This window comes from Pollachius pollachius (genome assembly GCF_949987615.1).
Source record: "Pollachius pollachius genome assembly, chromosome: 2".
NCBI lineage: Eukaryota > Metazoa > Chordata > Actinopteri > Gadiformes > Gadidae > Pollachius > Pollachius pollachius.
The window spans coordinates 50340335-50352834 of record NC_136935.1 but is presented as its reverse complement, the minus strand read 5'-3'; the positions used below and the strand labels follow the sequence as shown (position 1 = coordinate 50352834).

General features: G+C 50.0%; 1 protein-coding gene across 1 annotated transcript in view; it reads left to right on the top strand.

The window, feature by feature from the left end:
* The first annotated feature begins 884 nt into the window (after positions 1 to 884).
* Positions 885 to 12500, top strand: part of LOC307092062 (protocadherin-10-like) — a 17421-nt gene continuing 5805 nt past the window's right edge. Inside the window, 3 exon segments of the mRNA XM_079758943.1 lie at positions 885 to 4001; positions 5288 to 5346; positions 6579 to 6685. Coding sequence (XP_079615069.1) covers positions 1443 to 4001; positions 5288 to 5346; positions 6579 to 6685 — 2725 coding nt within the window. The 5' untranslated portion in view covers positions 885 to 1442.

Here is a 12500-nt window from a genome sequence, read left to right as displayed (position 1 = left end):
CAGACAGACAGACAGTGTTTCTGCATGCGTGAGAGACGGAGAGCGTGCCTGCCTGCGCGTGCACTTGGAGGCTGGTAGTGTGTGTGTGTGTGTGTGTGTGTGTGTGTGTGTGTGTGTGTGTGTGTGTGTGTGTGTGTGTGTGTGTGTGTGTGTGTGAAGGGGCGGGGGGGGGGGCGGGGGGGGCGGGGGGGACGCGGAGTCGACCCCGGAGCCGCGGGGGGTTGCGTCACTCGCTCCCTCTCGTGCAGAGGCCGTACATTGTTGTCTTTGGCTACGGGCATCCCATCGCTTCACAACTCATTCATATTCATTTAGGAAGAATCCCCCTTTAATATCAAACCAACGAAATTATTGCGTCAAGGACATAGAGTACGGTAATGCAATTTCGTCATGAATTTAAATAAAGCTTTATCACATGGTGTGTATGATACTGGCACTAGCCTATTCAATATATCACAACAGAAATGTTCCATTCGGAGTTTGTCCAAATGTTTATTTCAATAATAGTGATTATAACAACAAGTATTATTGTTATTATGTAGCAGACCTCAACTCTGGTAGCCCGTCACGCCATTTGTAACTCCGCTGCTGAGCTTTTTATCATGCGAGAGAGAGAGAGAGAGAGAGAGAGAGAGAGAGAGAGAGAGAGAGAGAGAGAGAGAGAGAGAGAGAGAGAGAGAGAGAGAGAGAGAGAGGGGAGACTCGGCCACACTTTACTGGTTGTTTAAAAAGGGCCAGGCTCGTGTCCAGGCTGGCGTTGCAGCAGACCAATCAGGTGCCATCCCCGTCGCTTATCGAGCACGCCATTGGCTAGTAGGGAAATAAGTTGTGCGTAAAACCAACCCCTTTCCCACACTCGCTTCATAGATGCCGAGCTGAACACATCATCCTCTCCGGGTGCCTAGGGAAGAGAGAGAGAGGGAGCTCAGTGCAGATCCTCAGTATGCCCTCATTTATATAAAAAAGAAAGATAAATAAGTTGTGCGTATTCAATTTGTTTTGGCGTCGTTTTATCCGGTTTTATTTATTTTCTCCTCGCGTGTGACACTTGTGCATGTGGGGACTTCCACCTCCTAGATACAGCCGCTAAAGAGGGTTAACTAAGAAGAGTTTGGCGTTGCGTCTTGGCTCGGTCTGATGATGGTTCCTCTGACGCCAGAACTCGTGTTCCGGAGGAGAAGTGGTTAAAGCATTGACGCTGGGATCAGATGGCTGCTCAGCTGCCCGGGACTGAAACACCACTCCGCTCTCACACCGACTCCAGGACACCGACGAGAGGATTTTCCAAACTGTGTGGGCTTAAAAACGTCTCGTACGCTGCGTTTTACGCGCGGACACTGGATTCTGGAAATGCCCGTTTCTGCTCAGTATGAATAAGAATGAATAACTGTGGTATAGCCGAGCTTTCATCCTCTTAAGTGCACTTCAGAACGACAGTGGAGATGATTTGTTTGCTGCTGCTTGTCCTGTCCTGCCTCCTGCACGGAGCCGTTTCCCAGCTCCACTACTCGGTTCCTGAGGAGCAGGACCCGGGTTCGGTCGTTGGGAATATCGCAGAGGATTTAGGACTGGACATCACGAAACTTTCCGCCCGGCGCTTCCAGACGGTGCCCAGTTCCCGGACGCCGTACCTGGAGGTAAACCTGGAGAACGGCGCGCTGCTGGTGAAGGAGAAGATCGACCGGGAGGAGATCTGCAAGCAGACCATTCCGTGCCTATTGCACCTGGAGGTGTTTTTGGAGAGCCCACTGGAGCTCTTTCGGGTGGAGATCGAGGTGATGGATATCAACGACAACCCTCCCAGTTTTCCTGAGACGGACATCAGTGTGGAGATATCGGAGAGCGCCATTCCCGGGACCCGTTTTCCGGTGGAGAACGCGTTTGACCCGGACGTAGGCACCAACGCGCTGAACACCTACGCGATCACGAACAATAACTACTTTTACCTGGACGTCCAGACGCAGAGCGACGGGAACAAGTTCGCGGAGCTGGTGCTGGAGAAGCCGCTCGACCGGGAGCAGCAGGCGGTGCACCGGTACGTGCTGACGGCGGTGGACGGCGGGGTGCCGCAGCGCACGGGCACCGCGCTGCTGGTGGTCAAAGTTTTGGATTCCAACGATAACGCGCCCACGTTCGACCAGTCGGTGTACACGGTGAGCCTGCCGGAGAACTCTCCCGTGGGCACCCTGGTCATCCAGCTCAACGCCACGGACGTCGACGAGGGACAGAACGGGGAGATCGTGTACTCTTTGAGCAGTCACAACGCCCCGCGGATAAAGGACTTGTTCAGCATTGACGCGAGAACCGGGAGGATCGAGGTGTCCGGGGAGGTGGACTACGAGGAGAGCAATACGCATCAGATATACGTCCAGGCGAAGGACCTGGGGGCCAACGCTGTGCCCGCGCACTGCAAAGTCCTTGTCAAGCTGGTTGACGTGAACGACAACACACCGGAGATCGGCTTCAGCACCGTGACAGAGTCGGTGAGCGAGCAGGACGCGCCGGGCACCGTGATCGCCCTGTTCAGCGTCTCCGACCGGGACTCGGCGGAGAACGGCCAGGTGAGCTGCGAGCTCCTGGGAGACGTGCCGTACAAGTTGAAGTCGTCGTTCAAGAACTACTACACCATCGTGACGGACGGCACGCTGGACCGGGAGAGCCTCGACGCGTACACCATCACCGTGGTGGCCAAAGACACGGGGCAACCCTCGCTGGCCACCAGCAAGTCCATCAAAGTGCACGTCTCGGACGAGAACGACAACGCGCCGCGCTTCACCCAGGTGGTGTACGACGTGTACGTGACGGAGAACAACGTGCCGGGCGCCTTCATCCACGCCGTGAGCGCCCTGGACCCGGACATAGGGCCCAACGCGCTCATCACCTACTCCATATTGGAGTGCGAAATCCAGGGCATGTCTGTGGACACGTACGTGTCCATCAACCAGGACACGGGCTATCTTTACGCACTGCGCTCCTTCGACTACGAGCAGCTGAAGGAGTTCAGCTTCATGGTGCAGGCCAAAGACTCCGGCGTGGTCGAGCTGGTGTCCAACGCTACGGTCAATGTGATCATCGTGGACCAGAACGACAACACGCCCACCGTGATCGCCCCCGTGGGGAAGAACGGCACTGCGCGGGAGCACCTGCCGCGCTCGGCGGAGCCCGGGTATCTGGTGACGCGCGTTGTGGCCATGGACTCGGACGACGGCGAGAACGCGCGGCTCTCGTACAGCATCCAGCGGGGCAACGAGATGGGGATGTTCCGCATGGACTGGAGGACCGGGGAGCTGAGGACTGCCCGGCGGGTGTCCCCCAAACGGGACCCGCAGGGCTACTACAACTTGCTGATCGAGGTGAGGGACCACGGCCAGCCCCCGCTGTCCTCCTCGGCCAGCGTGAGCGTCGTCCTGGTGGACAGCGTGGTGGAAGGCCGCGGCGGGGCAGACCGAGGCTCAGCCTCCAAGTCGAAGGAGACCACGCTGGACCTCACCCTGATCCTCATCATCGCGCTCGGCTCCGTGTCCTTCGTGTTCCTCCTGGCCATGATCGTGTTGGCGGTGCGCTGCCAGAAGGACAAGAAGCTCAACCTCTACACGTGCCTGATGTCGAGCGGTGAGTGCTGCCTGTGCTGCAGCGCGTGCTGCAGCCACTCCGCGCGAGGACGCAAGCAGAAGAAGTTGAGCAAGTCGGACATCATGCTGGTGCAGAGCACCAACGTGACCAGTGGCGTGGGGCCCGTGGGCCAGGTGCCCGTGGAGGAGTCTGGGGTGGGCGGGGTGGGCGGGGGCTTCGGGTCCCACCACCACCAGAACCAGAACTCGTACTGCTACCAGGTGTGCCTGACGCCCGAGTCGGCCAAGACGGACCTGATGTTCCTGAAGCCGTGCAGCCCGTCGCGCAGCACCGACACGGACCACACCAACCCCTGCGGTGCCTTGGTACCGAGCTACGGAGACCAGCAGCCGGACATCATCTCTAACGGCAGCATACTCTCTAGCGAGGTAGGGAAACGGTAGTGTGTTTGATTTATAGAAAGCCCCGCCGCACACACACGCGCGCGCGCGAACACGCACGTGCACGCGCGCAGACACACACGCAAGTGTGCATGTGTGACGCGCATGTGCACGCATTTAGGGAAACGCTGATTTCGGTTAATTCATTCTGGTAACATTAATTATATATGTATTATGCTACGGCTGTTATTATGTTTCCAGTTAGTTGGAACAACAGAAAAAAGGAAAAAAAACACACTTCGTGCTTATGGAGAAAGCCGAAGCAGCAGCACAGGGCTATGCAAATAAAGGTTGTTCCGTTTCAGAGTCTACTGGCGGCTCAATCATTTACACATTCAATTGCTTCCCTAACCCACTCCACCGCTCACTCACTTAGCGGTCCCACGCACTGTCGATACCCCACCCCCTCCCCCCATGCCACTCTTTACAAGGCCATGCCATGCTGGCCTCGCCACATTAACAGATGGGGCCATGCTCGCCTCGTCATGGAAACACAAACAAAACAAAACGACTAAGTTGTGTAGCATCTTGTCCTAGCTATCTTTGTTGCATACGGGGAATGGGTTAACCTAGCGATTGTTAACGCTTGGCACTTGGTTCTATGAACATCCTTACTGTACTGACTGTAGCGATATGTTGTTGTTTCTCCTTCTTCTGACGAATTTGCTTATTGTAAGTTGCTTTGGATAAAAGCGTCTTCTAAATGCCATGAATGTAATTGTAATGCAGGTTTCAGTGTCAAAGGGATATGTTGTGGACCTCCAACAGAAATGGCTTGGTTTGCGGTCTGTTCCACGGTTCGACGTGGTGGAGTTGTTGGTGTTCAATGATTCGATGTAAACTACGATTCAAAAGTTTGGGGTCACTTAGAAACGTCCTTATTTTTTAAAGGAAAGCGCAGTTTTTTTCAACGAAGATAACATTCAATTAATCAGAAATACAGTCTAGACATTGTTAATGTGGTAAATGACAAATGGTATTCTAGCTGGTAACAGCAGACCTTTTATTGGAATATCTACATTGGTGTACAGGCTACCATCTCTCCTGTGTTCTAATGGTACATTGTTAGGCTAATCGTGTTAAAGGGCTTATAAATGGTTAGAAAACACTTATGCAATTATGTTAGCACAGCGGAAAACTGTTGAATAGAAGCGTTTTCATGGAAAACATGAAAATATCTGGGTGACCCCGAACTCTGGAACGGTAGTGTACATTTTAGCCGACACAGTGACAACATATCGACACGGTGAAAATACGTCTGTTCTGTTTTCTAGACTAAACACCAACGAGCAGAGCTCAGTTACCTGGTGGACCGGCCTAGGCGGGTGAACAGGTAAGAACGCACCACTGTACCATGTGATTAACTCCATTGACACCATCATACCGTATGATTTACTTAATTTACACCATCATACTGTGTGATATACACTCCATATTTAACATCATTACTCCATCAGGACCATAACACCCGGATCCTCCACACACACAAACAAACAGACACAGGCACGACACACACAGGCACTCACAGACACACACACGCACACACACACACACACACACACACACACACACACACACACAAACACACACACACACAAACACACACACACACACACACACGCACACACACACACACACACACACACACACACAGACAATTACACTCCATATTTAAGATAATTTCTCCAACAGGAATATAACACCGACATGAACACCGACACACACACTCTGGTGCACACACACACACACACGCACTCACACATGCAGCCCTAAACTGGAATCCATAGATTCAATATACAGGCTTGGCCATCATAATCCCGGGCGTTTTGTATCGGCCGTGGTGAGGGGTATGAGCGGCTCTATTATTCCTTCTATATCCGTAACATTTGTGTCGTACCCGGCACTCCTCCCCTTAACGGACAAGGCAAGGCCTATTACGTCTCCGGTGTTGGATTTCATTACATGTCATGTGTAACATCCCATTTGGGCCCTGATGGCCACCATAGCTATTATAATGTAGCGTCGGCTCTCAGCCAGCCCCGGATCACACCCTCTTCAACCGTTCTCCCCCATTGTCCAAGCCTCCCTCCCCCCTTCTGTCCTCCCTCTTACCCCCCCCCCCCCCCTCTGTCATTATGTGCACCCATCTATTCCCCTCTTCTTCCGTATTTATTATCCTTCCTCTCCCTCCATTTTCTATTCATACAAGCACACATACTCAAACACTCACAACCCTTCTCTCTATCTCTCTCTCTCTCTCTCTCACTCTCTCCCTCTCTCTCCTTCTCACTCTCTCATCGCTCTTTCCTCTATCTCGCTCTCTCCCTTTCTCTCTCTCTCAAACTCTCATCCCTCTCTCCCTCACCCCATTTTATATTTACACCTTATCACCCGATTTGATTTGAACATGTCATTTTTTCTCATGCCTATTGTCTCGTTCGGGTTCTTGCCACTCCAACCGTTTTTTAAACTCTTGTCTCCTCTCTTCCTCTCTCCTCCTCTCTCCTCTTTCTCTCCCTCCTCTTCCTCTCTCTTCCTCTCTCTCCTCCTCTCCCTCCACTCCAGCTCGGCCTTCCAGGAGGCCGACATCGTCAGTTCCAAAGACAGCGGGCACGGCGACAGCGAGCAGGGCGACAGCGACCACGACGCCACCAACCGGGGTCACCCAGCCGGTAAGGTTCCCTTCCTCTGCCTCCCCACACCTCAATATCATCATCATCATCATCATCATCATCATCATCACCGTCCTCTTCATGGCGGCCAACCTTCCCGCTCGGCTGCGGCCGCTTCGCCGTGTGAATGGGATTGCATGCGATGGCTGGTGCGGATCGTTGCCTTTTAATTTACCTAATTTGAGAAGACAAAGTGGTGTGTGTGGGGAGAGTGTGACTGGCTCGGGGTTTGGCTGGGTGGCTGCCGTGTATATATACCGCACAGGCCCTGAGGTGTTGATTGCGTTTCACACCAGGGTGGAGGGAAGAACTGGAAATAGTAAAAGGAAAATTATTTTCTTTCCCGTGTCTCTGGCATTTTTTCCCGCTTTCTCTCTCCGCCGTTCTCCTCTTTCACCCCCCCCCCCCCTCCCCCACATCCCCCCTTGCTTTAACCTCATTCGGCCTCGGACTGGACACCCTGGTGTCTCTCTCTCTGTTTCTTCTCCCTCTCTAATTATATATCTCTCTCTCTATTTTCCCTTATTATCGCTCTCTCTCTCCCTCCCTCTCTCTCTCTCTCTCTCTCTCTCTCTCTCTATGTCTCTCTATCTCCCTCTCTCTCTTTCTCTCTCTCCCTCTCTCTCTCTCTCTTTCTCTCCCTCTCCCTCTCTATCTCTCCCTCTCTTTCTCCCTCTCTCTCTCTGTCTCTTGCTCTCTCTCTCCCTCTCCATCTCTCTCCCTCTCTCTCTCTCTCTCTTTCTTTCTCTCTCTCCCTCTCTCTCTGTCTCTCGCTCTCTCTATCTCTATGTCCGTCTCTCTCTTGTCCACCATGTCTCTCGCCTCTCTATCTTCCTCTCTCTCTCACTTTCTCTCTCTCTCTTTCTCTCTCTCTCTCTCCCTCGCTCTCTCTGTCACTCGCCCTCTCACCTACTGGTCAAGGATGGGAGTCTTTCATGCGGGCAGTGCGAGGGCAGGACGAGTCCTGCAGGCTTGCTGTAGTTGTACAGATCAATAGGCTCCCTTTAGCTAAAAGGGAAAGAACAGTGAGAGAGAGAGAGAGAGAGAGAGAGAGAGAGAGAGAGGACCAGGGACACAGAGGGAGAGAGAACTGGAGAGAAAGTGAGAGAGAGAGGACCGAGGCTCCGATAGACAATATAATGAGATGCATTTAGCCAACCTTTATGGTTGGCTGGTGGGTGGTAGCAGCTGTGTGGTGAAGATACAAATGATCCAGCGCAGAGTCGGTCCAGGAGACGTTTGATCTTCTGCTAGGATCGAGGTCTCCCCTGCTACGGCACTCACCACTTATCCCGTTTTGAAAGGCGTCCGTGTGTCTCTCACAACGCCTCAACCAGCCGGGGACGCAAGGGGCGTAGGCGACACGTGTGCACGCACGCACACACACACGGTCTCTGCTGCGGTAACGTACTTAGTGTTCTGATTCTACTGTAGCATCTTCAAAGATATTGGGAGAGCGATGTCATCCCAGACGTTGCCTTTAATCCTCCCTTCCTTTAGGAACTTCGATTGGAGCCGGCTCCCTGTTTATTGATCAAAATAGTGCGGGGTCGGAAAGGGGGTCCAATATAAAATCTCATTACATATTGAATTGCCCTTTTACTTCCACAGGCATTGGGATCACACGGCCTATGGATGGCCTGAGTCTAGACAGCCCGCCTGGCAAATATCATTGAGTCGGGCACAGGTCACTTTAGATTATCACGGTGGAGCATCACGGAGATCTAATTAAAATGCAGGGGTGTTTGACCGTGTTATTTTTCATCCAAATTGAAATGTGTACCCCGCGCTCGTCGTGGCACTTCTGTTTACGATTGATTAATATTTGGTAGAGAGGCTCTAATTGCAGTAGCAGTTAAAGGCACCGTTGGAGGGGGTCCAGGAGAGTGTTGCTCTATCAGGGCCACAGATCGATATCGATTTATCAAAGTGGGATCTTGGATATCAGACGCCGGGAGCGATTCAAAGACGCAGGAGTATGGCGGGCAAAACTTGTTCCAGAGTCAGAGGAACATATTGGATGCTGTGAATGCTGTGGAAAGATAGTGTAAATGTTAGCCCGGCAGGCTTAAAGGCAGACTGTAGGATCCAGCAGCTAACCAAGAATGGATAACAAAAGGGTTTTGTTCATTTATTTTGCTTGCTTGATCCTTTAGGGTTGAAATATCAGTGTCCCCTTTGCAGATTTTCACCACAGTGTGTTACCAAAGAGGGAGAAGGTCAGGATACAGAATAAACCAAACAACAGTTCTATTTATGAGCTTTTTGGCCGGGAGAATATGACAATACACGAGAGGCTTGCTTCATTGGTCTTGCACAGTGTATTTTACATGGCTTGGTGCACATTTGTTCCCTGTGTCTGATTTAGTAGAGAACAGCTTACTGCTCTGTAGGAGGTAATATCACATGCTCGGTAGTTTGGAAAGAGAGTAAATTAGGTTTTAAATACAACCAGATGGCATGTGAGTCTAAATGTGCATGTATAAAAGGTATACAAAAATGTGACCCGATGTTATTCTTGCGTTGTGTAAGCCTGTATGTTATGACTGTTTGAGGCTGGTGTTTATATTCTGCATGTCTATGTGTACATGTTTATGTCTTGGAGGAAACCCAGCTCGATAATTATGTTTGCACCTGAGACAGGCTTCAGGATGCTGGAACGTGATCCTGTTAAGGCAAGAGAGGGGGAGGGAGAGAGGGAGAGGAGGAGAGAGAGAGGGAGAGAGAGAGAGAGAATGAGAGGTAGTGTTTGGAAGCTTTCCAGGTTCATGCTCCCCTTAAAGCCAACTAATGCCTAATGCTTGGGGAGGCTCTCGTGTGTCACTGTGTGTGTGTGTGTGTGTGTGTGTGTGTGTGTGTGTGTGTGTGTGGATGTGTGTGTGTGTGTGTAGGTGTGTGTGTGGATGTGTGTTTCTGTGCGTGTGTGTTTGGCAAAGCTGGCAAGCTTCATGTTTTAAGGTGGGTGTTACAGACATTGTCTGTGAGTATGTACCATAAGATCTGTACATGGGTGCGTATCGCTGTGTGCCTGTGTGTGTGTGTGTGTGTGTAGGTATGAAAACATGCCAGGATGATACATATGTACCTTTGTAAATATAAATGTACGCATCTATTTATGTATGTACTTGCGGATGTATTTTTCCACGTATGTATGGTCGAATGTACGTATGATTGTACGTACATACCTACAAATATACGTCTATTGTATGTACTTATGTTCGTATGTATGTTTCAACGTATGTATTTTCGCAGGTATGTATGTATGTATGTATGTATGTATGTATGTATTTATGTTTGTACTTATGTTGATATGTATGTATGTAGGCATGCATGTATGTTTGTATGCCTGTATGAATGTATGTTTGCATGTATGTATATATATTTTATGTATGTATGAATGTATGTTTGCATGTATGTATATATATTTTATGTATGTATGAATGTATGTTTGCATGTATGCACATATGAGAGCATGGATACTTGCGTGTGTGTATCATTGTGCACTCCAACCAGGGGGATACGTATGCGTTTTGCGTGCATCTCACAAAAGGCCCCTGGCTCCTCGGGCAGGGCCGTTGTCAGGATCTCATCCCTCATTCTGTCTCCCCCCAAAGTTAGCGGCCGCAACACTCGGCTGCACGGTAATTCATTCCCAGAGCCGTTGCATAGCAATTATCAAAGGAGGGTTCGGGGCAAGCATCCATCCCGGAACGCACTGCGCACATCTCCTTCTCCCTTCTTCAGTGCACCCTCAAATATTTCAAATCGGCGGTGGTGGTGGTGTGTGTGTGGGAGATGTGGGGAAGTGGGGGGGGGGGGGGGGGTCCATTTCCTGTTGGCACATCATCAGCCTCACCTGCTGTTGCTTCCCGGTCGACCACGCCGTTGACATTTTAGGAAATAAGTCCCCTCGTGTGCCTCTAAATCAAGGAGACAGATTCGCCGTCAGTGCCGCCGGTGGTATCTCAGCTCACTCCCGTCGCAGAATAAAACTCGGGTGAACTTCCTTCTTTTAAATTGACTGCATTTACATTGAAGGGCTTCTGAGGGGCCGAGCTGGGGGGTGGGGGCGTAGACAGGCTGGTCCACCCTGAATTCCCAAGACTCCAAACGTAGTTAAATTGGAATTGGATCTCCCCCCTCTATACATCCGCCTGCTCGAGAAGCAGCTGGAGACGCAGAGTCAAACAAAGGGAGAAAGATTAGGAGGATAAGTCGGGGGAAATATAGCATATTTGTGCGGGTAAAGACTGTATGTTGTGTGGGATTTTCAAGGCCCGAGTCCCGTGGTAACAGTTGTAAGAGTGTTTTTCTTCCTATCGGAAAGAGACGACGATCGCTATCTTGACGTTTGCTTTGGCGGATACAACAGCTGTGACAAATGGGACAATTAAATCACTGTGGCAACGGTGTATTAGATGGCTGATTATGAATTAGTGGCAAGTTTGCATGTTGCTTTTTTTTCACCCCCTCCCCTTCAGGGAGCTGTCAGAGGGATTTAGCACGGAAGTGTTACATTGTCGAGGCCAGACTCAGAAGTCCCTGGTTGAGCGCAGGTGTATACTGCAGAGCAGAGTAACCTGTCGGTAGAAACACTCATACATTAACACTTAAATAGGAGCTCCGGTGGTGTGAGAATCAATATAAACCCGGTGGAAATAAATGAAAAGCAGTCCACTTGAATGGATGAATCACTTATTCATAACGTTATTTCCGGGCGTTGATCTTTCCATCATTGTCCTCAATGTATTTTAATTCCCAGGTTAAATGATTATTCCCTGGGGCGTTTTGCCAATGAGGTTCAAGAGCACATGGAGTAGTCTACTCAGAAAGGAAACCTGAGTGAGTGAAAAGGTTGAGCGTTTAAAAGGAACCGAGCGTCCCTGAACATTCAGCGATACTTGGAATGTCTTACAAGCAAAGTGTTGGAGTTATATATTTATATAAACACAATGCGATTCCTCAATGAACTGAATAATGGGACTGCCGCGATCCCACGCAATGAAAAAGATCGCAGCCCAAACAAGCTCTAATGTCCCGCATTAACACGGGCGAAGATAAGAGCACAAATTAGCAAATTAGCATTTAAGTAAGTAAATTGGAATTGGTGTATTATTATTCACACTCACAAGAGGTTTGGAATTCGTTTGTTGGATGAGGCTCGGGCCCCAAGGACTGGGGCCGATGCTTCTGCCTTCGTGGCAGAAACAGTTTTCACTTGGTGGTAATGTAAAGGAGAGATCACAATGCTAAAGCTGGAAGACTTGCTTAATCTCTCTAGCTGTCACTGGTAACGCACTCTAATAGACTACTAAACTGTCTGCCCAAACCAGATTTATTATATTTTACATATTTTTTATATCTAATGTGTTGGTTTATTTGCAGTTAACATCCCTTTATTTTGACGTTATTTACCAAACACAAACCAACTGGATAATGCAAAAAAAGAAAGATGGCAACCCTCCAAATCACCCTTGAAGGAACACAGAGGATAAACACAACCTAAGTATCTATTTATTTAAGGTTTATTTGAATAGGGACAGATACAGAAACGTAGATAAGCTTGAGACACTCATCTGATATTTGCATCATAATGTTTTTAGCCAAAGCTAAATCACTAGCTGGGTATAAGCTAATAAGCTAAGTACAGTCTATTGGTATGGCGAGAGCGTGCTAAACAAACATCTCCTCAGCACGTCTCACGCACAAAACCATGTTGTGCTTAAAAAGGCACTTTTAGCGAAAGGGTCAATCGATGCCGCCTGGCATTCAGGCCTCGTCCACTCGCAGCGGCTTCAAAGAGCGGGAAGAAGAT